Source organism: Dendroctonus ponderosae, unplaced genomic scaffold (assembly GCF_020466585.1).
Source record: "Dendroctonus ponderosae isolate FM_Combo_2020 unplaced genomic scaffold, Dpon_F_20191213v2 Dpon_F_20191213_5, whole genome shotgun sequence".
Taxonomy (NCBI): Eukaryota; Metazoa; Arthropoda; class Insecta; order Coleoptera; family Curculionidae; genus Dendroctonus; species Dendroctonus ponderosae.
Genome location: NW_026018715.1, coordinates 10,377,499 through 10,404,533, shown reverse-complemented (window position 1 = coordinate 10,404,533; position 27,035 = coordinate 10,377,499). Strand labels below are relative to the sequence as shown.

At 34.3% G+C, this 27,035-nt stretch overlaps 1 protein-coding gene across 2 annotated transcripts in view; it reads right to left on the bottom strand.

The window, feature by feature from the left end:
* LOC109535196 (potassium voltage-gated channel subfamily H member 8) overlaps positions 1–25,997 on the bottom strand; it is a 56,040-nt gene extending 30,043 nt beyond the window's left edge. The window contains exons 1-5 of one of the 2 annotated variants that reach the window (XM_048666961.1): positions 25,675–25,997; positions 20,242–20,345; positions 9,729–9,962; positions 4,548–4,685; positions 2,132–2,349 (exon numbers count right to left, since the gene is read on the bottom strand). In XM_048666961.1, coding sequence (XP_048522918.1) covers positions 2,132–2,349; positions 4,548–4,685; positions 9,729–9,962; positions 20,242–20,317 — 666 coding nt within the window. In that variant the 5' untranslated portion in view covers positions 20,318–20,345; positions 25,675–25,997. The remainder of the gene's footprint in view (positions 1–2,131; positions 2,350–4,547; positions 4,686–9,728; positions 9,963–20,241; positions 20,346–25,674) is intronic. The other variant, XM_019901068.2, reaches the window with a different exon arrangement.
* Between the last annotated feature and the right edge of the window lie 1,038 nt (positions 25,998–27,035).

Below are 27,035 nucleotides of genomic sequence, written 5' to 3'. Positions count from 1 at the left end.
AAATCTCAGCTCAATATCCCATTCCACAGGTGCTTTTAGGTCTGTATCCATTTGATGTTCCAGCCGAAACGCGATTTATTAGAACCGGGCAAAAATGAGAAATTCGTTTTCACTTTTGCCCGTCTTGTTTGATCAGCTTTGGCTAAATAATTCATCGGTGAGCCGTCTAAACAGATGTAATCCCGAATGTGTGTCTGAAATAATGAACAATTGGGAAGGGGGACGGATTAAATGTAATTTTTGTTTGTTCCTCTTTGCATGTCGTTCGGTCCAACACGGGGAATTGTGCCAGACTTCATAAAGCAGACGACTCTCCAAAGGTAGAAGTTGGGGCTGAGCTAAAGTTGACTTAGTTTCGGACAATTATAAAATTTTACTTTAATATAATGTGCGAGCAAACAAGATCTACTGAAGCGCGCATTTGCTGGAAATCGATAGCGCTAGATCCAACTTTACCATTCAAAAAGTAATAAAAACCACTTGAAATCTCTACCTGCCATGTAGAGCATTTCCAGGCATCCGGCGATTAAAAAAGTTTTCGCATTAAGCGAGTAAGAACATTTTCCTCTAAGACTGATCGGGTCAGCTGGCAAATGTAAATTTCCTTTCACCCCATCCTGAGAGTATTTTATACGCTATTGATAATCTCTATGAAAGTGGGGGCATATTTAAGTATATTTGATACTTGCGGACGATTTAATTTCACTTTTAATTAAGCGGCGAAATACAAACTTAAATTTTGGTTTGCAACTTGAGAGCAAATTAATTGGCGAAAGCGTAACAATTTATCATCCACGTTTCCGCCCCCTTACTTACGATTAAAGCGGATTTTTGATTAATCCCCTGTGAGGGCTTAAAAAACGAAAATTTACACTTTGCTAGTTTTAACGCCATTAATTCAAATTTGCATTCTAAAGTAACAGACTCGATTGCCTCCCTCTTCCTTTATAGTTTGGAATTTCGTATCAAGGCAGAAGACTTAAACAGCAGCCAAAAGCTAATAAAATTAATTCATACCAACAACTGAGTTTTTTTCCTTAATGAGAATTTAGACTCTAAAAAATTTCTATGATTTTTATTTTCGATCTGGCGAAGTGGCAAGTTTGAAAATTGTCTATATTTTCACATCCACGTAAGTATGGAAGCATTATCTGCTGCAAAATAATTAAACATGCATATTAATTTAAGAACATTTTTAAAACTGACCGATTCCAGAGAGTATGATTTATCCAGAATAAGTATTGCAATTAATTGTACACTTAAATAGATAATTTTACTCAGCAGATGAAGGACGACCAGGCAAAGCTCGAGCTGCTGAAGGTGCAGATGAAATATTTGACTCAATAAATGAAGAAAACTGTGCATATAATGAAATTCCTAAGGAGCAATTGCTCAACATGTACCAAGTTCAGAAAGTTTGGTACGCTTTCGACTGATTATCTTCTCCTGGTAGAATTTCGCAGATCATTTTCGGTTAACAACCACAATTTGCAGTCTTCCATTCCTAAACTTGGCGCTTGCCACTTTAAAGGCCCACAATTGCATCAAAAAATCTCCATGAAATACCATCGTTATTTTCAGACCTTTGATACGCTTTAACATCATTGTAAAGCAACAATTTCCGGGCACCCTGTTTAATAAAAAAAAACGTTCGCGGAAAAACAGGACATTTTTACTGCATAATTTTCGTCATTCTTCAGGTTCAAAGCTAGTGGTGAATTTACTTTTCAATAGTACGAGCAGGGCAATCGAATTAAAACAAGAGGCGATCTTTTGATAATTATGAAGCTGTTTTCATTTAGTGCTTAAATACAGGCGCTGCTGTTTCTCCCGTACATTTCATTACTTTTCAATGCCGCCTCATTGAAACAGAAATAAATTCGAATAAATTCGAATGCTCTTTTCTAAGGAAAAATGTTGCTTGGTGCAGCTGAATTTCAATATTGCCTTCAAGTTGTGCTTTACTAGGTTTAAGTATTGGAAATCGACAATACTCTCGTTCAATTCAGAAATTTATTCAGCCATAATCACGGATTGGAGAAGATTTTTTTGAAATCCAAATTCAAACAGAAAATCACTGAACTGACGATTCACATAAATTTTCACAAAGTTAAAATACTAATATACTCACATTGTTTAGTTTCAATTTCGTCTTCATTTTGTCTGGCTTATAGTGGCCACTGAGCTGATAGAGAACAGCTCTGGACCGTCTTCTTCCATAGTTGGCGGGAGGGGCCTCTGGATCATCCAGGTTTCCATTAGCCCTTTCTGCAAGCAGGCAAGAGTCAGCGGAGCCCCGAAATCGTGCGCCCAGCACAGCCGCTGCAGATAGCAAAGAGTAACGGAAAACTATAAGGCAGTGTGGATATGTTCTTAAACTATAGTTGAATTGGGGAATGGAAATATTTTAACAATTTGCATACTAGTGAATGACCTGAAAAGTGCTTGAGTAATGGAAAATTATCCTGCTGGCTCTGGGTTTTTATATGTTCTATTCTCTTTAATTTGTTTACTGTGTGATCAAAAACCACTTTTTGGGATGCGGAGATAACATTTTTTCTCCTAGTTAGACCTAATATTGAAGCCGAAACTTCGTAGTCAACTTAAGGAAAAATTTCGTATTGTTCAATTTACACCCTGTAGAAACTTTATCTGAAATACTTAATTTTTGCCCAACAGAATCCAAATCGCTTGAAGCAATCAGAATTTACCTATTTGCAAAATTAGAGCAAATTTGGCGGTGTAACCTTTATTTTGTTGAGCAGTTTAGAGCCTATTTTATCGGCCACAAACACTTCTATTTTCTGTTCCAAACTTGAGCTTTTTTACCTTCAGGAGACGCTGTGGAAGCTTTAAATAAATCAAGGACAATTTTTTTAGTTTGCAAATTTTAAATCTTCTTGGGACGCAACTTATACCCCAAGTTCTACCATTTTACTCAAAATTCAAGTGAAAATGATGAAAGAAATATTTTGAAAGAGCACATCTTGGGTCGTTAACAATTTAAAAATTTTGGAAAATATAGGTATTTTGTCAAAAAACAAAATCAAATTCGTGAAATAACCTTAAACGTGCACCTGCACTTTGCATGCTTCACGTATGAAATTGTTTGGAAGTACGGTATTTTTACGTGCACCTTATAAATGCTCGTCTGTTTTAATATAGAGACTAAGGAGTACATTTTTAACACCAGATTTTGTCCATGCTCAAGCCTCAGCTTCCAACTTCCAACTTACAGGCGTAAATGATGAATTGGGCTACGAGCTACATGACAGCACTTTTCATATTATTTTTTTCTTCTAAAGCCGATAAAAAACTGAGGTGTTTTTAAATATTGCTAGAATTATTCTTCGCAACAAGTGCACCGACTAAATGTGCGTGAACGTCAAGCGAGAGTCGCGGAAGCCCGATGGATCTCCAAAGGAACTGGACTGTGCTCAAGAATGCTACAATTTAAACAGGTTCTTTTAAAACGACTAGATTTGGAACTGCACGCACTTATTGGGGAACCGCCGCTGCTCCAAGAGAAACAGCAGGATTCTCTGCACGAAATCGCAATCAATTATCCTCCATTATTGAGTCAACATGCGCATATTAAATACTGGAATATAAAAGTTGCCTGCACTCAATTCTCGTAGATTTCCCACTGAGTGTTCATATAGCATTTCCTTTTCCCACGCATTCTTTACATTGAGATTCGAACGTTTCAATCCATGTAAAGCATGCAAATTGCCTCGCTGCACGTGCAGAGTTGGCTAAATGTGAAAATTTCGGAATGGGCCTATTCCAGCATGGAATTAATATTATTGAGGCAGAGAACTCCGCAGTAATTCTTCAAAAAAATTACAAAAAAAAGTTCCACCGCTGGTCTCCATTATTGGAAAATCGTTCAGTTCTTTGGGAGGTTTCCAACCGATCATACTAAATCGTTAATTAACAGAATTATAAATGGAAACATTGGACGTTTCCATAACGCTCAACTCCTATGAATCTTTTTCAACAGAAAAGGTAAATAATTGTGTTTCCAGCGAGAGAATCTCTTCTTTTGATTGTTTTGCATAAAGCGAATTTCAGGCAAGATCTCAAGTCCTCGTAAATATTTCTGGTCTGAAGAATTTGCGACTTTAATTGACACAATTAGGTAAAATACAGAATATTTCAACTGAATTAAAACAGTCAAAGAGAATTACCTTAGAGTGCCTTTGTGGACTGAAAGACCCAGAAAAATACCAAAAAACTACTTTCGTCATAACTACAAATGAGGTTTCGATCAAAAAATAGAAACAATATTTATTTAAATCTCGCAATAACTGCGACACGCAAACAAATTTTAAAATCTGCATCAACAGCGTAGGATTTAATTCGGCTTTATTTTGATAAAACGCAAACTGTGTCAAGGATGATTTTGAATGCCACTGCTGACAATATGTACCGTTATTTATCCAAGCGCTTGTTCTAGGAAAATGAAACCAAAATCATGCCTTTAAACAGTGTGGGTTGCATATTTTCTCAAATGATGGTTCTTTGGGAATCAAACAGCGACTTACCACTATCGTAGAGCTCGCACTCGGCCATTTCTGCCATTTTCGTATTGGTGATGTCCTTGTGCGACGCCAAAAACAGGACAACTTCACGTTTCTCATTTTTTATTGGCACAATATCGAGCAAGCACCAAAAGGGAGTACCTGAAAAAAATGAAAGATTTTATTCCTTCTCTATAACAACTGGTTTCAATATCAGAAAACCTTCCAAAGTTTGAAATTTTCAGTTCATTCTTTCTTTACCAGTGTTGTGCCGCAAGAGCTCGGCAGAACAAATACATTTGAACCTATTGAATGTTGGAGTTTTGTCAAAGTGTACTGTATTTCCAACAAAACTTTCCAAACCTTGCAAGTTTTAGTTTGAAACTAAAGTAGAAAGTAGTAGAAAGTAGTTTTACATTGTTAATGGTTGTACATTAGTTAATGAAGCATGAGGCGCCAGCTTGTTGAAAGCTGGTAAGAATTTAATCTATAATTCTCTTAGCTTGAACTGATGAGTTTTGCGAAGAGAAAAGACTTCAAAGTTTCATGGATTTTCCATTTTTTTCTCTTTGCTTCGCTGATTTCAAATAACAACTATTTTAATACGTATTTATTTCTGACAAATTTCCTTTTGTACTAAACGCCATTCTCTTCTTTATTTCCATTTTTATAAGTTTTGTATTATTCTGAGGAATCACGAAGGAGTTTGGTTTTTGTGAAATTAAGTCGATTTTATATATCAACTAAGTGTTTTCCATGGGGGGCTGCTTATATGAACTGAACTATAAACTACACGTTTTTGTCGTGTAACGTATTTCTGTTATCAATCACACTCTAAATTGAATGGTTGTTGAATTCTTAGTAGGAGTTGGCAATATTAACAAATTTTAACTTTTTGGTCAGTTTTCTACAGCAGACACTTCTACAGAACTTCTACAGCAGACTGTTTTAATATATAAAATAAAGATGTTCTGCTTTTAACACAAAATCCAGTTTCAAAGCAGATTTCCGTCAAACCTTTTCTGTATGACTTTTGCTTAAATATTCTCTTGTTTTTGCGCGTTGAGAGTTCATTTCTAATAAGTTAATTAGCTTTTTTCGGTTCACTTCAGACTAGTAGTAAAGTGGCAAAGTCTGGACTCCTTTCGCCGTCTATATTGAATATCAATGACTTGGCTCTAAAGCAGAGACGCTGTAAGAAACTGCTCTAAAGTGCGATTTAAGGTTTCCAAAGACGCGAGAAATGCTCTAATTAGGGCACGTTTTATTAGCAGGTCGTTTCGTTTAGCTGTCGCGCAAAAATCGATCCAGTGGCTCATTTTGCTTTCAGAGTAAACATCACTTCCACTGTATCAACGATAAAAACATATTAGGTTGAATAGGAGTTATATTGAATACGATTTGGTTAAATTAGTGGAAATAATTAAATGAAAAGGCCGGGGGTTCTTAAGCACATGACGCCCAATCACTTAGTGGTCGCTCGGCAGATTATATTGAGCCAGGGAGTAGCAATAAGCCAGGGAATCTAATGTCCATTTAATGCCTCGGTTTATCACTTCAAGGAAAACATTGAAAATGTCAAGCGAAATATGAAAAGACATTTTTCTTTATGAAGCACAACAATTTTTTAGGGCCGTTTTTTAAAGCTAATTAGGTTATCAGGAAGTTTCTTGAAGCATTTCGATGGGACTTTGGAACTTACAAGCGCTAATATTTTGTTCTTGACTTCATAGAAGTTAGGGGTACATAAAAATGCGAAAAAATGTATTTTGAAGAAGGGATTAGTTGAGTTGAAATGTATAGAAATATTAAATAATAAACTAATAAACATACAACTATATATAAACATGTAAACTATAAACAAAAATGTAATCCAACAAAAATTTCCTATGCTTGACCATTATGGTGCCATAAATCTATCAAAAATGCACGTATTCTTGACTCACTCATGTTTCGTATAAAAAATACAAGCAGAACAAGCCTCGTTTTTATAGTGGATTTGCTTTGAGAAGTGCGATACTTACTAATGAATCTTTAATTGTTGATTTAGCACTATTTACGTGTGTTTGATTCGAAATTTTCAAATGAAAAATCTGAATCGAAATCACGGCTTTTAAAAGTATTTCTATCAAAATTCAACAAAAATACCTCAAATAGTGTGATAAGAACAGACAAAAAAGCGCATTGGGGTTTAGCTTATTTTGACCCTGTTTTTTTATTTATTATTAATAATTTTATTCCTACATACTTTTTTGCCTAATGCAATAAGTACGGCTATGCTTTAAAATATTCCTATAGTGCACAAGTTGCAGAAAACGTATTTGATTGCCTTGATTTGTAAGAAAAAATAATAAATTATTGCATTTAGACACAAATCACTGTATAACCGGGCCTAAATGGACAAAATTGAAAGTTTATTATTATATTTATTTTAATATTTAAGCAAATAGAAGCGATTTTTCGTTTTTGATATTGTCAATGTGTTTCGTTCGTTCCATATTCGCTAGAAATATTTCATCTAGATTATTATTAGCTTTTAATTGCAAATGCGTTTTTCAACTGGAAAAACCTTTAAAACCATAGTTATTTTTTGAGGTTTCTTAAGAACGGACTTAAGAAAAAAATAGCTTCAATTAAGGATTTTCTTGGTCGCTCTAGCGAAGATATCGAAATGTGGTTTACGTCTTTGTGCTGAAATTGTATTCTGCATTTGCTCTGCAGTATCTTAATTAAACAGCGCAATAAAAAAAAATCAGTTTTCTGCTATAAAATCTGGAAAATGTTATAAAATACTTGAACCCTCCAGACAGATTTATGAGTATTTGTTAGTTTTTTTCATTTTTAACTCAATTTTTACACGGCAATTAACCAGGGTAGAATGAACTCACTTAAAATCACCCGGTGACTCAAAAGTGTTTATATTTGCAAGCTAAATTATTAAAGAAAAAAATATAATGAGCAAGCAAACAAGCTTTAACCGACACTTTGGATAAAAGGAGTGCTATTTTAACAGCTTCCCCAGTTTAATCAGGGCATTTTTATGTTCAGTAAATACGTTAAGTTTTTCAAAAGGTCACATGAAATGTATATGGCAACATTATTTCGTGGGTTGGTTGAACTGTAACCAGTCTAGAGCAATTAGAAAAAAATCCATAAATATTTTCAGAAACTGAAATATAAACTAAATTAAACAAAACCAGATTCATGTAACTGCCCCATTAATGAATAACTTAATCAACTCCATTTACCAATATAATTAAAAAAAAAACTTGAATACAAAACTAATAAAAAAGTGTTGCATAAAGTTGCGTTTAGCTTTGCAATTAGTCTTCAATAATAGCGCTTTTCCATGATAAAATTCTGAAGCCTTCCAGTCGAAAATAAATCCAAAATACACGCGGGGGTTTTAAAAGGCTTTAATGAAAAAATCTCAAATTGCAACCTGTTGATCCGTGTTAAATATAAGCTGACAAGAAACGGGACCTACCGGACTTTACTGGGTTATCCGATCGAAAAATAGATAAACCCCCAGCCTTTGTAGCAGATGGAGGATTAGCCATGCGTTTGATATTAGTCCTCATTGATTAGTCAATTATTGCGCCATCAGCTCACGTATGGAACCGAGAATAGCACAATAGCTTTAAATACGTTTTAAGGAAGAAATATGATTTTCTGATCTACAATTAACTATGATTATGTCGATTCGTTTTGCTTTATATTACACTTATATATTGTTGATTATGAGCGTAAGCTTCTAAACGGTTTAAGTTAAACAAATTTCGCCTCCAAGGGAATATCTGAGGTAGTGAAAGTTTCCCAGAAACGCGTTCACTGATTTGAAATATTTACCGACGTGAGGCTGCATTATATTACGGTTGAACTGCTAGGAAACCTCAGGGGTGATACTTTTTATGGAAATAGAGCGATAGAAGCTAGATAACTATAATAGAACGCCCCACACGTGTCTATCAATGCGCGCCAGCTCAATGTGATCTAGCGAAAAATTTCCCATTTTCCATGTATACACCGAATCGAGTCTAAATAGCACGAACATTTCAATGTAATCATTATGAAGGTGAACCAATCGCATTGAAATACGTTCTAGTGCAAACAGGAGCTTTACTGTTCGAGCTTTGTTTAACCTTAACGATCCCCGATTTTATCAAATGTATTCCTCTCTAGTCATTATTTAGCTGAACAATAGTAATCAATGGAGTTTTACGGCCATTGGCTTCCTTTCAATTATCGTTATTTCAGTCCAGGAAAGGAATCTTAAAGCGGAATTTAGGAACAAAGTTGAAGCACGACAACTTTATTATCAAAGCCGGAAAGTCTCTTTCCGGAAAGTTATCTTCCATTACACACACACATTTGCCTGCTATTTCTAATAAAATCGACGGATTAGGAGCACACGAGTTGACTTTAAAATGTGCATTTGCCATTTTCGGTTGTGGTAGTGAACAGCAATAAAAAACCTTTAAAATCAGCTATACTTCAGTTGAGAAAAACATATCTGGGATTTTTCAATTTAGTTCCCAAAGCAATGATCTGGACTTTGCATTTTATTAAAAACATTTATTACTCAACTCCACTGTATAACCGTATTTCACAACGTCAGTTTTTATCACTTTTTTGGGCTTTGTGTGGCACCTCAATGTCCAAATGAAGTTTTCTGCTGGTAAAAGTTGATGAAACGATAGAGAATTACTATAATTTGATTCGAAGTTCCTTTAAAAGTTGGCCGAAATAAAAGAAGACTTCGAGCAAAATCTTCCAAATATTTTTTCATGCCTTGTTCTGGTGCTTGTTATTTGCTTTGGGGCTGTTTTCCTGTTCCGACACATTCAGTTTTCCGTTCTCAAAAGCATAAATCTGTAGCATATTCGCTATTACTATTTTTCAATAGATTTGCTTGGACACGAATGTTCGCAAACCTCTTTTTTTTAAACACACTGTGTGTATTTTTTCATATAGAAAGCGTTGGAGGAGCAATTCTGGACTTTTTTCAGTTTTTAAAAGGACCTGTTTGGAAGCATCATAGAAAAATCACTTTTAAACCCGAAAGCTGCTTATTTGCAACATGAACAGTTAAAATCCTGACAAACCCTTGAGCTCTTCAATAATTTTTCGATGCCCCAAATGAGGTTTTGGCATAAACCCTCACCAAACCCATAAATCCGCCAACATTAATCCCTTTTAACTTACCATTCTTCTTATAAAATATTACTTCCAGCTTGAGTTCGTTCTTGGATTCCAACGCTTTATCAATTTGCGTTTTGTGTTCCTCTTTTGTCTCTGGCCCGAAGAGAAACTTGCACGCACAAGCCTTCTGCATAATTTGCGCCCTTGTGAATCCAGTCAGCTCGCAAAAACCGTCCGAACAATAAACAATGGGGTAGAGGGTGGGCACTTGGGCGTTTCCCAGCACAAAGTTGCTATCTGAAAATCAGAATAAACAGCATGTAGGAATATAAATGCAACAGTCCATTGTGATTTTTGAAATTATTTTTTTGTGTGTTTAAAACATTGTATGTAGGTAAATATTAGGCAATCTTCTATGCAACACATTAAATTTGCGTTCCGCTGCGAAAAACACATTTTCTACGACAAATTCAATTCGTTCTTCCCACGTGACTGACAGGAAATTTCATTTAAAATATAACATTTTCTTATGAGAGCCACCCACATTTCTGTCAATTTTATCCAGCACCAGGACAGCACATGAGCCGATATTTTGTCAAGAAAGCAGGTATTGAGCCGTATGCCATCATAAATTGCCAACTTTATTAAACAAAACTGAGATTTTTCACATGAAGCCCGTTTGCGTTTATTCAATATTTGATATTCCAGTTTCAGAGAAAGTTTGCACAAACTAAGGCAGTTTGGCTGCAAGTTTGAGAATCCAAAGTGGCTCATTAGTGCAACGGAAAATTTCCCAAGCATGATTTTCTGATAAAAGTTTGCTTATTAATTTCAGAGGTACTTCAAATAGTTTTTGAGAAAATACTGAAAACCGCAGCTCAATAATTTGCACCTCGAAAAGAGGGATTTTGTTTTATAAAGCTTCTAATAAGGGTTGAGAGGTTTTAGGTACTTTTTAAACATTTTAAGTAGATATGAAACTATCGATGATTTGGAAAAATGAATAATGCAATAATTGAGGCAATTTGACACACACGATGCGCTGTGAGCGTTTATTTCGACAGTTTTTTTAAAGCGGTTAATGAAAATGTGTTTTCCTTTAAAGTATGTCCATGTACACTTGAAAAATAAAATTGTTTCTGAAAACGTGCCAGTTACAATATTCAGACGCCACCTATGCATGTAGGCCTGAGTGTCTACATACTTTCAGCCTCTGGCTTTCTATTCGTAAAATTTTCAACTTCATGTTTTTAAATAGTTTCGGAAGTGTTCGAATATTTCATCAGGGGTTAAAATTACTGCATTCTTTTCACCTCCAATTCTCATTTTGTGGGTTTTTTCGCCCCATTGTTTCTTTCAAAAGTTTATAAAAATCCCAGGCTACCAAAGTGGCAAAAGCAAAATGAACAAAATAAATTGCCCACTTTGCCAAAAATTAAATTCTTTGATGGAATTACTTTCATGTTAAAGGGTCACGTACAAAAAAACTGTGAAAGTTGGACGAGTAAAAATCTTCGTTAAATACAAACGTGTCGAATAAAACTCCATATGTGAGCTTTAGTGCTGGAAATTTAATTTCTTGGGCTATATTTTATCGAAGAAACTCTAAACCGGGAAAGGCAATTGGATTTTTTTAGTTTGGACTAAAACCTAGAAATTTCGTTTGATAAACTGAGAAAATCTAAATAATCTGAGATAACTCACAACCACAAATGATTAGTTACCGCTACTTAAAAAAAACATTAGATTGGTCACATTCTCTTGAAAGAACATGGTTAAAAATCGAGCATCTGGAAGCCAAGCATGACAATTTTAATATTTAGAAAAAAATATTTGACTTAGTTTTACCCTTAAAAGATACATAGGTTTCTCACCTAAAATGCTTTTAGTGAGAAAAATTTAAAAGCTTCATTCACATTTCGATAAAAAAAAAAATTAATAAAATATTTCGACAGTAGACACTAACAAATTAAAATAAATAATTTGATGAATTAAATCAAATTTGAATAGGAACGGAGTCATAAATATTAAAATTCTGAAAGCAATAGAAATAATAGGTTTTGTCAAAGCTAATTTGATAGAACTTTTAGAACAAAACGAATTTATAGTTTTTCTGTGGTAAAAATATTATTATAAAACATATTAAGTGTACTAAAAATACATTAAATTGTTACATTTATTTCAAAAGTTTTGATTCGAATGGTTAAATAAAATCCACACTTTGAGTTTCGGGTGGATCTTATTTTCCCAAACAAACCATTAGAAAGTATTAATACTTCAGTGTGCCCTTTATCAGACAAAAATAAAATAAAAATATCTGCATTTCCTCTTTTGCTATAAGCGAACATGTTTGGCACACTGAATAACTATTGAAATAAGACGAAAAATAAAACTACAGGGTTTCGAGTGTTTTCTTTCGCATTTCCTGCTTCTTCACATTCAAGTTATTTAAATTCAATTTCAAAAAATTATGCATTTTGTGGACGAATTTAAAAAGCGTTTTCTGCTTCATTCATATTAAAATTGATTCAACTTGCCTCATAAAAATAAAAAATAATTCCGATATTAAAAGCTCAACTCACACGAGGTGAGCTTATGATGTTTACCGCATTTGAAATTTATTAGTATCGGTAATTCCAAACAAAACGTCCTTAAATATAATTATCAAGCTATTAAATGAATTAATTAAGCTGTTAATCGTCTGAAGGCTCAAACCGCCATTTTTCACAACGAACTTTTCCACATCAGCCAAGATAGCGGTCCATATTTCACGCCTACCTTATCCATACTTTCCGACCCATAAATATTTTCTTGGCTGGAAAAGTTTGCTTAACTTTTGCCCCGGTGGACATTGCAACATTTTATGACTTGTTGTTGTAGAAGACATTAATCCATAGACCCGAAAGTCAGGTGAGAATTGCTAATGAGCGTATTTTTATAAATAAGTTAGTTTGGGTTAGTTTGGAGAGAAGAGCTTTGGCAAAGACCATTTAAGGACAACAAATCTGAAGAGTTTTTTGAAGAAACAAATATTTCGTTTTGCAAAAGCAGGCAACTTACATCTTCAGATGTTCACTGGAAAGTTTGCAATGAACATGTTCGTTTATAGCAAAAGAGGAAATGCAGATATTTTTATTTTATTTTTAGATGATAGAGAAGATAGCATTTATACTTTGTAATGGTTTGTTTGAGAAAATAAGATCCATCCGCACCTCAAAGTCTGTATTTTATGTAACGCATCCATTCGAATGAGAACTTTTGAAATTTCTATTGCTACAGAAGGATTCTATGAAATGTTTAAAATCATCCCCATTGGGAAACTGATTTTCCGAAAAAGTTTCAAGCAATGACCGCGAATGCTGTGTTTGTAGAAATCGTCCAAAATTTTAGAAATAATTTAATAGAAATAAATATTTAAATAATAATTTAGTAATGTTGGTATCGAGTTTCATCGCAATTCAATTTGGAACTATTGGCGTATATAAATCGATTTTGAGTTTCGATGTCAAGGTTCACATGTACAACATTAATAACGCGTTAAAAATAGCGTTTGGCTTATTTATGTTTTTGTCAGTTTAGCTGAAAGTTAAATTACTACTTGTTCCAGTGCACTGTTCTCAGTTATTTTGGGCTGTTTATGCGATTTACATGCACCAACAGGATTTTCGCTCAGCAACATTATTGAATCGATTTCGATCGGTAAACATCAACCAAACCGTATATTTTCAATAAAAATATTGCCATTTGCGCTGCAAACAATCCAGAACCGTATCATGTTTTCCTTGCGGTTTAATTTTTTGCTGTTTATATTTTCGTTGCTGAAATTTCCCAATTTACAACCAATTAAACTGGACGAAACTTTCAACTTCGCCAAAGTTGACTCGTTTATCAAATGCAGCTTTTAAACCGCGTTCTGGCTTTCGTTTTTACGGCTTCTCGATACTCATTAAAACTTTCTCACGCACAAAGAGCTAATAAAATAAAAACCACAAACTTTTACTACACAATTAATTTTCAATGGAATCCAGAGAGAGTCTAACTGTAAATATCGGGGGTTTATTTGTTATGCCACCATCATAATATTGGAGTTGGTGTTTATTTCAGCAGTTATTCAATTAACTGCTTTTTAACAGAATTAGAGGGAAAGTTTCTTATTTGCCGGGAAGGAAAAACAGATAGTGAAGGGTGTTTGAATCAAATTAAAAAGCAAAAGCTTCTAAAAAGCAGAATTTAATTCTCACTCATTCCGATATAAACTGGCGAAGTTTGAGGTTTTCAGCTGAGTCGAGTGCACTCGTTGCGGTACTTTTCCTTGCGAAATAACCAATAATATACCAGAAACTAGCCTTTTGGCACTACTTTTTCAGATCCCAATGGACACATCCATAGAACCAATAATTTGAAAAATTATCCTGGAATATACCAAGCAAATGTATTCACGTGCATAAAACTCACCCATTTCCATGCATTTAAATTTAAACTTTCCTTTCTATTTACTTTGTAATGCTTCTACATTTTCCGGAATTGAATTTGGGCCTGTCTCGTGCAGTTTTGCACAAAGGATTTGATTAAAATGCTGACTGAGGCATATTTTCCAATTTTCCATCCGGGAGCTAACTAAGTCGATGTCATTTGATTATTAAGCGGTCGTACATTATAGTCTGCTTGAAAATAAGAACGTGGCAAACTTGGGAGGCGATGGCTCAAAATAACATTTAAATTGTAAGCTGAGAACAGTAAAACAGGAGACAATCATGGACTAGTAATATTAGCTCGAGTGCCTATAAAAGCTTTGCACTCCTGATCAAATCTGCTCTAGTAATTCCACAAAGCCCATAGTAAAATGTTTATTTCTAAGCTTAGCCGAACACTTGACAGCATCTTGAACTTTATTGTGCCATAAAAGCGAATATTGGCCGTTATTCGCACGTTTATTAAAGTTTTATGACGGGACAAATATTGCATATGCTACTTGTTCATGAGGAGCGGAAACTTTGTCTTCGACTTTGAGCAACTACAATGTGGAAACTTCGGCTAGTGGATTCTACTGTAGAACATCAAAAATAAATAGACTGAAAGGCCCTTTTCATAGTCTCAAAGTTGTAAAATGACGCCTTAAATGAAGAGTTCTGGGATTTGCTTTAATATCTTTTTAAATAGCGAAGCAAAAGTCCCAAAATTCCAAAAGTTGCAACGCATGTAAGGCCTTTAAATGCTTGTGTATCCTTTTTTATTTATAACTTTTTAAATTATATACGCGTCACTTCACGTCTCGTTTCGCACAAATTTGAAGTGAAAACATCAAATAAAAAAGTGTTTCACTCAAGCAACGGAGTGTTTTTAAAGAAATTTTCCATTCGGATCCAAGTGCCTAACTGAAAAAACCCTCAGTGACTCTAGTTAGCCTAAATCTGGCTGAATTTTTAACGCATTTAATAATACATTGGCTTTTACAGCTTGGTAACACTAAAACAAATCAGAATCTATTCAAATTTGTGTTAACGAGTGGAAGTTTAGTTAATTAGAGTAGGTCATATTTCCGAAGCCAATGCAGCCATGTAATTAATGGGAATCTATTTTAGCATCCCGTTCTAATTGGATCAAGTATTGGGACTGGATGACTCTAACATAAGCCCGATAGCCAATTGCATGAAGTTATTTCCATCCCAAATAGGGTTCAACTGAACGTTATTAAACTTCTAGTTAGTTCTCTTATTCACTTGCATGTTATTGCAATAGTAGCCACTGAAGTCTAGTTGAGAAATAAACGGTTTCGTTAAGGCGTTGATTGACCAACTGAAAAAACCTTTAATTTCCTAACTGAAAGTTTCGCCTAGTTATCACTAAGTCTCAATTATGTTGCCTGTTGGTAAGCTGGGAATTACCTGCATGCTCAAAAACATTTCAACTTTATAACGGAGAACATTGACTTTCTAAACTTAAACTTGCTGCTTCCCTAGTTGGATTTCCAGCTTAATAACTTAAACCGTTGATATTTCGTCTCTAAAATTGAACCTGGAGTTGAGTCGATTAAATTTTAATTGAACTGTTTACTCCTGCGTCCATTTAAGAAACATTTATTCTTTCAATATTACACTCAATAATAACAGAAAACTGCTGTGTTTAATACGTATATTTGCAGGCAAAGAAGCGACATCTGGTAAAAAAAATTATGATGTTTTAGTGTGTTTGTTTAGCATTTCAATAAATTTCTCAAAATTCCAGCTCCGTATGTCTTTTTTATTTTTTTATTATTATTTCTACATAAGGAGATGGAATTTTGTGAAATATATTCAAACGCAAAATGCCCTAAAAATATGAATCTGTTATCTCCAGATGTACATTATTTGCATGTAAATATACAGATTGAACAAGTTTTCTGTAAAATTAACCATAAATAATTTATTGATATATTTTTTTAACTAAAATATTGATGTTCTTTTTTATTATTTACTTGAATTTTGAAAAAATAATTTTTGGTAAAGGTTGAGTCCCTCAAGAATTTTACATACTTCGATACTGGATTACATTTTGTCTCAATACCATACAATAAGAATAACCTGCACTTAAATTCTCACTTTTGCTTCAGTTAAAATGTAATCAACTCAAATGCAAACTGAATTTCAGAGGCAAAAAATATGAACGGTACTATAAATTTCCAGAAAAAAACATGCATTCCTTGATGTCATTTTTATTTTTCGTGGCATAAAAGTTGAATTTTTCGAAATTTATTCAAATGCAAAGGACACAAAAAATCATCATCTTTGTGCTACAACCAAATGTAGCTTCTTTACTTGCAAATTTGCAAATTGCGAGTTGTTTAATATTTTACTCTTCCACTAAATTCTTAATGTTTTCTTTTATTATTAAGTTACTTTAAAATTGATGTGGTTTCTGTATAGTATCGTTCGTTTGACGTTCAAATTATGAAGAAAAATATGATTGTATAAAAAGGAAATGGATTACAATCAACGGCAGCATCATTTCCTAATAAAACAAAACATCAATATAAAATAGATTATAAATATTACAAATATTCGCTTATATCCTTAATCATTGCAAACGTGGAAATAAAAATCAAACTAGGACATATCAAATTAAAAAGTGTTATACAAGAAAATTAAATAAAAAATAGTCTATTTATCAATTAAATTGATAAAATCAATTGGAGTCAATACCGACTACAAATATATGCAAAGGCTTAAAGTAGCAACAACGCTACACATAGAAACTGATGATGGTTGAAAACACCGAAACGTATTTAAATTGATAAATAGACAATAAATGACTGAAGCCCAGGAATTGATTTTGATTTGGAATTGAAACACAGTCAGGAAAGTATGTACAATAAAAAATAGTATTTAACTGCGACAAAAAACATTTCTGGTGAAAACTGTCTACTAACCGGATAAAAATCAGCTATTTTTCAGCATTGTAAGCACCGACATATTAATTAATTGAAAAGCAAATAAACGAAATCCCTAAATCCGTAAGCAGAAAAATAAAAACGTGTTCAATTTTGGGGCGACTAAAAAATTATTTTCATTGTTTTCGCTTCGTAATAAATTTTTAGGTGAACGAAATAAACAGTTTTCACATCCTATTAAAAAGTATCACAGGTAATTTACGGTTTTCCTGCCCTTAATATTAACATAATGGGGAAAGAATGAGATTTTTCGCGTGTTAGTCGGATCTCAGATTGAAGGCAAAATCTCAAGATATACTGGGCGATATACAATCGCAGCACCAGTTTTTCTGGCAATCTAATTAAATACCTCGAGCCTTTAAATCACATAAACCGCAAATGTTTATTGAATTAAGCTCTACGTAGTTTGGAATATTTTGAGTTAATTCAACCAAGGCATAATCCACTTATTGCAAGCCATAAGTCCGAAACTGGCTATAACACAAGTTCGGAACGCTGGACAATGGGGTTTGTTAGGCCATTTGGGTTTATTATAGACCATTATGCAGATTGGCGTTATTGGCTTTACTTAATGCAGTTTTGGGAGTAAACTTCTGAATATAACGTGAAAAACTTGAATGAATGGCTTGTAGATTGCAACCGTATTCAAACCGCTGTAAACTGGTCAAATATTTTGTTTGATTTGGATCCGAGAGGCTAACGTGTTTTCTAATGCATTCGTTGTTCGTAGCGAGTTCGTAATGTGGTATCAGCCGAGGTATTTTGAGAAAATATGGGGATTTAACAAAAATACAGTAAAGGAAAAGCAAACATCAAAATAGCTCCGTAATTTTTTTCAGCCATAAATACAGTTGAACTGCATAGACGAGGCTTGCGTGTAAAAGGCCTGGAAATTTCATTCGTTCCATTGTCGATAAAATCGACAGTTGGACAACTTGTTAAATGCTAGCGTGAAAATAGGTTTTTTCAGTCAAGTGCCTTCTATGCTTTAAAAATTCCTTATCTAAAGCTAGTAGAAGCTGGAATCTTTCACAGACTATCGAAGAGACATCAAGCTTGAAGATTCGAAAATTTCATTAAAATTTTAACAAATTCAAAATTTTGGCAACCTGTTAAATATTAGAGTAAAAATAGCCTTTTTCATTCAATGCTCTCTATGTTGCAAAACTTTCTAAATCCTTATCAAAAGCTGATAATCACTGGAACCTTTTACAGTCGATTGAATAGACTCAAAACTAACTGACTAAAAGCTTGAAAATTTCATAGAAATGTCGATAAATTCTGAATTTCAGCAACCTGTAAATGCTGGCATAAATACGCGTTTTCACTCAAGTACACTCTATGTTCCAAACATTTCTAAATCTTTTACAGTCTATCGAAGACTTAAATCTGAAAGGTTTGAAAGTTTCATTTAAATTATTTTGTGACCTGTTAAATGCTGGCATAAAAATAGGCGTTTTTACTCTGTGTTCTAAACATGTTTAACTTTTAGTTAAAGCTGGAATCTTTTATGGTTTATAAAGGAGACTTAACTGAAAAACTTGAAAATTTCATTGAAATATCAAGTTCCTCAGTATGCATAGACCACAGCTTAAAGCACACATTTTTGGGTCACTATTAAGCTGCAAATGCTTTATAAAAATTCTGATGAAACTCAATTCTTATGAACTTATGAAATGATGGGTATGTTGTTGATATATGCTGAAAGTACAGAGCAAACTGGATAATATGCTGTAATTATTTATTACTAACACAAGTTTAAAGTTTTGGTTCAAAATATCACCCCGCTGTGTCACAGCGCAGTTTTGCTCTTCTATTAATTGAAGCTGCAACCACAATATTTTATGTTCAATAATGTTTGATTTGTGGTTTCTCGACACGCAAACGTTTTCATGTATTTACAAAAATATCAGTCAAGACAATTTAGATCGGGTGATCCAGGAGGCCAGTAAAGAACGCGAGGTCATGTAAAAACGTTAGAATATGATCGGATGTTAAACCCTCTTGAACCACGACCATTCCATAAAAAGATGATTAAGAATCTCCAAACAGCGCTGTTTGAAAATGTGTTTTCTAATGAGATTTCAAGAGCCCGTTAATGTAAAATTCCTGCTATTCGTAATTTCGTATCTGGTAAACATGTTTTCATCTGTAAACCGAGTGTGGCCACAAAGCTGTTGGTGTAGAAGAAATTACTTAATGCTTGCTAGCGTAGTCTCTTGCTACTCTTGCTAGCGTAGTCTGCAGGTTTCAAACTTTGAACAGATTGTATGTGTTTTGGGACAAACCGAACATGTTTATTCAAGTAACTTCAACGCGATTAGATATTCTTCGTACGCAACTAGAGAGACTGTTCTTGATCACTGTAAAAGTCTCATTCTGAGCATGAAACTTTTGCTGCATTAACCTTGAGAAAATGATGTGGATCTGTAAAATAGTTTCTTAAAGGGCAGTTTTTGAACAAAAAACTTTTGCTGATGTTCCCACAATAAACCTCAAGAATTTTCATGCTGCATATAGTTTTTGCGCCTATGATCAAGGAGATACTATCGGTTATAGTCAACTTGAATAAATCCTTTCAGTTTTCCCCTACAGGAAGAATTGCATTGGAAATATTGATGCCTCAAAACGCTGTCTGAATATAAAAATAAACCCGCTAGGTTATTGAATCCTAAAATATCCTGGCAAATCCTTACGATTTTACTACTACTACTCGTTATAAATAGCCATTGCATGTTCCCATCAATTAATTCCCTTTGGAACGGTTACTGGTGCCTGTTTGTATAGGTCAAAAACCTTATAATAATACATTCATTCACATCATTCTATACCTACACCTAAATATAAAATCCGATAGATATATTGCAAATGTACACTGTGGCACAAATTCTTGTCAAAAACCCGCACCGAAATACGGATAGTTTCGCAGGCGGGATATAAATCGAATTTAATTCCGGTCTGTCTGCATGGCACATCATAAATCTGGAAAACCGGAAAAGCCGTACGGTTGCCAGATACGGTCGTTGAACTTTAAATTCGAAATGTCTGCATTTCACCCACTAGTTTAGTTTGCCCAATAAAAGGAATCGATGAAATTTGCCAGTTTCTTTTGCAGGATATAAGAAAAATTATTGATGGATGTTCACTTACGTGTGCCATCAAATCTGGTTGCAATCGTGTCTAGGAAGGTGTTTTGGGGCGCCAAAAGCCCCCTTCGAGCAGGCATCGGACCTGGGAACTTTTGAAGAACTGTTCTGAAAAAGAAATTAACTTTCTTTTACTAAATGTCTTTCATACAACAGGAATTGATTTGACAATAAATCTTTTAGCTTTTGCCTATACAAAAGTGAATTTATTCATAAATCTGGAAAATCCGATTATTTGAAGGTTTTCAACAGGAGAGTTCCTATCCAATTATTCACGCGCTGAAAGATTGAACAACTGTTTATTTATCAGCCATTTCATTGGGACGTTACGCGGCTCTGAGCCGTTAAAGTATTTGTTTTCCTTCACGAAAATCCAATAAACAGTTTTTAATTTCTATCATAAAGAGTTAATAAGGTTTCAGCATGCGATTGCTCATTAGGAAACTGTGCAACTAGGCCAAATGTTCATTACACTCATTAGGCGAATATAAAGAATACAATCTAAATGTATTTTGTAATGTTTTTTAGTTGCCTTTGGGTAAGCTGTAAACCTACTTTCAGTTTAGAAAAATTATTGTGGAGCTTCTCACCTACAACCGAAAATTCAATTGAAAATGATAATCTTGTCGTCCCTTTTCCAGCTTAAAGTGGCAGTTAAAATTATTTCAAACCGAAAATTCCATGTGGGAATTCGGAAATTTCCAACTTTGGCTCGACCCGATCCCAGTAGGTTTCCATTGAAATTGAAATTTCTGGTCCTATCGATGTTTATTAAAACCTTGATAGGCATACGGAATCAGGCCAAAATCCCTCAAAATGCTAATAAGCTTTACAACACATTCCATCATTAAAGCCACGTAATCGATGTAAGTTAATTCATGGAAATTTAGAGACTTCAAAAGTAACATATTATTCCATATTCTAACAGGCGCGTGTACAAAATAACTGAAGCTTTGGAAACAAAAAAGTTCTGTTCTGATTTCTTCTTGTTCACCATGTATGCTGATAATACAGCCTTCTTAGCATCAAGCAACAACTGAAGCAATACCTTCTCGAAAATTGCTTTCTACATGGTAAGTTAACTTTAGTTAGTTTAGTTATAAATAAAGTTTGCTAAATGTCTATGAATAGATTTAAAGTAATAATAAAAAGACTTTGAAAACATTCAAAACCCTCCAGTAATGAATAAAGCCATGCTATTCTAAGACCATTCTTTATTAGGTTCTACTAAATGGCAAATAAATTTAAAGCGAATTTCTCGGAGAGACCAAATAAATTATTCTGGGGCAGTTGAATATACAATCCGGAAAATCCGCTCATTCTGAAGAACTTAAGCTAGTTTATTTACCTCGAGGAAACTAGTTGAATTAATCAAAATGGTAATTAATGAGCTTCTCTGATGAATAGAATAAAAGCTCGTTTTAGTATAAGGAACATTTTACAATTTTAATGCGATGTAAATGAGTACTTCAGAATAATGGAGATGGAAAGTTCAGTTGATCAATTTGAGCCAGCGACAAGTTGCTTGTAGCAACAATCTAAGCAGAACTTTCCGCATAGAGCTAAAGCAAAGGAAATAAGTTAGAAGCTAATCGCGACCGAATAAATTTATAGATAAAGCGGAACGTAAATAAGCAACTGAATAAATCGCTTCCACTTTGGCAATTCGGATGAAACATCTCAATTAAATTAAGGGGCAATATTAGCACAAAGCGGATGATAAATTTCAGCTTCAAGCAACTTTCCACGAAGGTTTCCCTGCATGGTCACGTAATTCCGCAATTTAATATGAGTATTGAAAACACAAAAACCACTGCAAGCACGTATTGAGGATAAATATGAATCAAAATGAAAAAAGTGGTTTCCAATTTGCTCGCAGACTTTATTCAACGGACAAATGAAATGGCCATGCGGAATATTTGAAATATTCCTGCTAGGATAAAGCGAGAAATGGAGCAAAAATCAGAAAATTTTATAAAATAAAATATGCATTTGTCCACCGTTCACTCGATTGTTGTATGTAAATGAAAAATGAAGTGCTATTCATGAATAGGGGAAAAACGAACATTTTGTTAGCTGCTGCAATGTAACTGAAACTTGTGTAGATTTGTGAAATTTGTCCAAAACTTGGGTTTGCAAAGTAGATGAACTCGGCTCGACTGGCTTAAAAATAAACTTCCTGATTTCATAACTTACTAGAGTATGACACACACGTTTTAATTTTTCATATTTTCATAATTAATAGTACCGGCTAAGATCGGCGATGGTCACAAAAGCTCTCAAAACACTTCAAATGATTGTTGGGTAAATTCGTAAAATTCACTTTCCGCCATTTATTCATTTGGAATTTTTACCCACGTTTGAAAATTGTCTGTTACATTCGACAAAATGATTACAAATTATCCATTTAAAAATTTTGCAACCATCTTTTATCGGCTGTTCATTGTTTGTAAACGCATTTTTTTTCACTGAGTGTCGTGTCTGAAGGGTTCGGCACAACAAATTCATTAGAATCTGATGAGTTGTTCGGGCTTTTAGCTTGTCGTGGCAAATCAGGAAAAACTCATTAGTTTCTAATTGATTTGTTGTGTCGAGCCCTCCGGCACAGAAAAAATAAAAACTAAAAGAAATAAAAATAAAACTGAACCGTAGGCACATTTTGAGTTTTTTTACTTCAAAACCAGTGTCGTGCCCAGCTCGGCACAACAAATCCATTAGTAACTGATGAGTTTCTTGGACTTTTAGGTCGTAGAAAAGCACGCAAAACTCATTCGTTTCGAACGGATTTGTTGTGCCAAGCCCTTCGGGCACGACACTGATCGAAATACAAAAGAGAACAATTTGCAAATTTTGAGTTGTTGACTTGGACACCAGGCACATCAAATCCATTAGAAACTGATTTTCGTTCTGAAACTGTTTTTGGACTTTTAAGTCGTCGTGGAAAAGCACGAAAAAGTAAATTTTTTAATCATCTTATCCAACCGGAGCTTAATTTTTGACGATTTATTATCATCTACTGTCCAATTAGTGTTTTTTTCTAATTTTCATTGAAAGCGTTCTGAAAACATAAAAACCGGCAATTTTTATGGGCAACTTCGCATTTCAAGCAGGAAAAGTGGAACCAAGCAGAAAAAGTGCTCATTTAAGTAAAAATTGAAACTTTCGTAAATATCACAGCTGATAAAGGGCATATATTTCGAGTCGTGTTAATCACAGGCCCCCAAGACTAGTTTCGAGCCTATTAGCGCTCATCAACCGGGCTCAGTCTAAAAATATGCTTTATTTCGCCAATGTATTTGACGTGAAATGAGGGCTATAAGCTCTAAACATATCCTGAGATGCCTGAGATTAATACATCAGGCAATTCTAAGCAATATTCACATTTAATGTTAAAAGGTTGCACATTTCTGCTTGCACATTTCTGCTTTTGCAGCTTTCAGTGTAAAGTTCAAAGGTAACTTTCCTAATTGAAAAAAATGCTGCGTGGAATCCTAGATACAATTAGACAGTGCTAGGCTCGTATTTTCAACTTTGCCCATTAGTGATGAAATGAAATAAAGTTCTAGATCCCGCTTAGTGGAATTAAGAAAGTTCTTTATCGCTACGTATATTTCCATCAGCTCACTATTTCCGACAAAGTAAATGAAACTTTTTCCGCACGAGTTTAACGTGCACTCCCTTATTGCTTTGGACATCTGAACCATTCGATTAAAAGCGTGCCATCAAGTTGATCTTTCAGATTCAAACATCGGTTTTCAGTGGGTTTTATAAAAGTCGTACAACAAACAAGAGAAAAAAACTTACAACCTCGTTGCTTGAAATTAGGTATGCGGAATACACTACAATCTTAATGAATCCTCATGCAAGTAATCGAATCAAAGCGAAAGGGCTCAGATCAACTTCGTAGCAAGATATCTTGTTAGCGCAGTCAAGTTTGAAATTGGGGACGTTCAAGTCGGGGCTCAAGGATGTCTAGTTTAGCATGGATACCTAATGAAGCATAATTCAGATTAGACTGATCAGCCTCGAAATAATTACTACTTAGTTATACTAATGGACTTTTCATTTGCCCAATATACAGCTCAAAGCTCAAGTAAATAAAACGGCGCTTTAATGCTGTTTTTTTTCTAAAACGTGTTTGATGCATTAAGAATAAACATCAGTTTCAAGGAAAAAGCCCCAAACAACTGACCTCTTTTAAATCATTCTGAATTATTGCTCAGTTTCGCACGACGTTGTTTACTTTCACGTGAAAATTTGAATTACGTTCCTCTAGTGGATTATTAGTTCTACTTTTTACAACAGTTTCATTATTTAGCTGTTTTGGATTTAAGTTAAAATGCCCTAGTTTGATGAATTGTTTGCAGAGCAACAGGAAACATCAAGAAAACTAATTGGGAATGCAGCTATTAACTGGATTTTCTGTATTTTATATGTCGTTAATAACAACAGAATAACTAGTGAGGTTTTCGAGCTTTTAGGCAAAGGTGGAAAAGAAGTTCCTCCCGACGTTTCGCAAGCTTGAATGGTTTGCATCTTCAGATTGGTGCTGCGTCAAGTAAGCGAAAACTATTTACTTTTACGCTATAACTGTGAAAGCTTCAAAAATTACAGCTTTCTCAAAATAAATTGGACCAAAATATAGATAATCGCAGGTTTTTCTTCGAACTGATACAGTGTTCCAAATAGAGATTTTGTAGAAGCAAAAAAAAATCGCTTTCAAAAATTCAAAGAAACTTTACAAGTTCTTTGCACCTTTCGAATTTTTAATATATTGGCATAAACTTCTGGCTGAGTTATCGTTAAAAACTTTCCAGTTTTGAATCACATCATTGAAGCAAATCGCTACAGCGGAAAATATTTTCCAGCTTTCAGAGATCAAAGAAGAAACACATACATGGCATAAAAGTGCATATTGGCTGCTTCCATTGAAGCATTCAAATTTTAAAATTAAAGGGACATTTTTCCCAATCGAACTTAGTAATCAAGGAATAATTTTCCATTCAGTTAAGTCGATCGAAACGGGAAAGGCGAAAATATCCTGAAAAAACCAACATCAATATATTAATTAACATTCTAAATTTAAACACACTTTTCAAGGAAAACACCCCCAACTCTTTCTCTAATATTTTCCATCCAACTACTTACAAATTCATTACTGCAACTAACAAATAATACTTTTGCAAAGCCTAACAAAACTTTAACCGTGAACGTTGGCGCTTGGTCTGATTTTCCAATGTAAACTTCACTCAAGTTAAGTATTCCATCAGAGAGTGTTGAAAATTTTGAAAATTACAATATCTGATAGACAGTCAATCAATTAGTTTACATTCCGAGACGATTGGCTGGGTTCCAGAGTAGAAAAATCGACAATAATCGCGATTTTGTAACAAAAGCAACAGGTATTTTCCGGCCTGTTTAATTTCCTTTGACTTACCAAAAAAAATGCTCCTATTCAATTAGTGCCTGCATTCTGGCTGGATTTTTAAGGTTTCCAGCATCTTGCACTTGAAAAAACTAATTAGCAATGCCCATTGCAAATAACCACATTTCTTATGCGGACTGTTGAAAAACCCGCTTGAAACTACAGTTTATGCATTTTGGGGCACTTTTGCTCTTAACAGCAGGAAAAAATGGTGCGCTGATCAGTCCAAGTTTTCTCAAAAATTTTCAAAGTATTCGCGAAAAACCGCGCGTAAGACTCACCGTCCGTGGTATATCGCACAGGGGAAATTCGAACTGTGAGCCAGCTTTCCCGGGAACATTAGTATTATCCCGTAGGATAGTTTGGCGGACGCTTGCGCCAACTTACTGGAAGCTACAAGAGCTAGTGGCCTTTTGAAGAAAATTAAACCATCGAATGGTAATAACAATAGCCACTTGAAACTCCAATTTACTCAACTAAAATGGGGATTTTTTGTGTGATTTGATTTTATACGCAAATTCTTGTTGATGTTCTGAAATTGAATTTTCATCCTTCCGTTGTTTCTGATTTTCAAGTTTACAAGAACACTTTACGGCAGAAAGTTAGATTATAATCTTCGAAGATTGTCTAGCTTCCGCCAGCTGCCTGCTGAGTTTGTTCGGAATAAAGTTATCATTGCAACACCCAATGTGCTCTAAGTAAACTTTGTTATCACTATTAAAATACAGCAAATCGATAAAGGTGCGATCCCAAATAGATTTGAAATTATCAAGCTGGTGACTTCTGAATTTTCAGGTTTTTTCAGGGCAATAAAAGCGCTTTTATGTCTTAAACGAGATTTGAAACGTTGGTCTTCAACTGAAAGATAAGTTAGGAGTCTTTCAGTAGCACTAGAGGATTTTTTTTTTTTTATTTAAGATGTTGAATTTTATTTGAAATGTTCGTGATTTGCCTGAAAATTTTGAAATACGTGTCTAAATTTGGCCGCTTAATATATGCAATTTGGCGCTATTTCTAAAGCAGATAAACGTCTTAAGAAGAGATTCTTTCGAATGGTAAGCGTAAAAAATTTGCGAAAGTAACCCAAAAACTTTCTGTTTCAGTGGAATAATTTCCAAATTTTAAACAATCACCATATACGAAGCGCTGTCCAGATTTTCGTAATTTTCGGGAAAAACTGAGATAAGAACCAGTTTTGTGCTTGCAAAGCCTCAAAGGTCGTCGGGCTTAACCGCTGAATATAACCCTTTTAGCACCATTTCGTATTGCATAAAATTTGTACACTTTCAGTAGACAGTTTGTTCCTTTTGGCCTCCAATTTAAACGCGAAAAATGTAAATTTCAGTGGCATTTGATGAGCTTGAATCGATTAG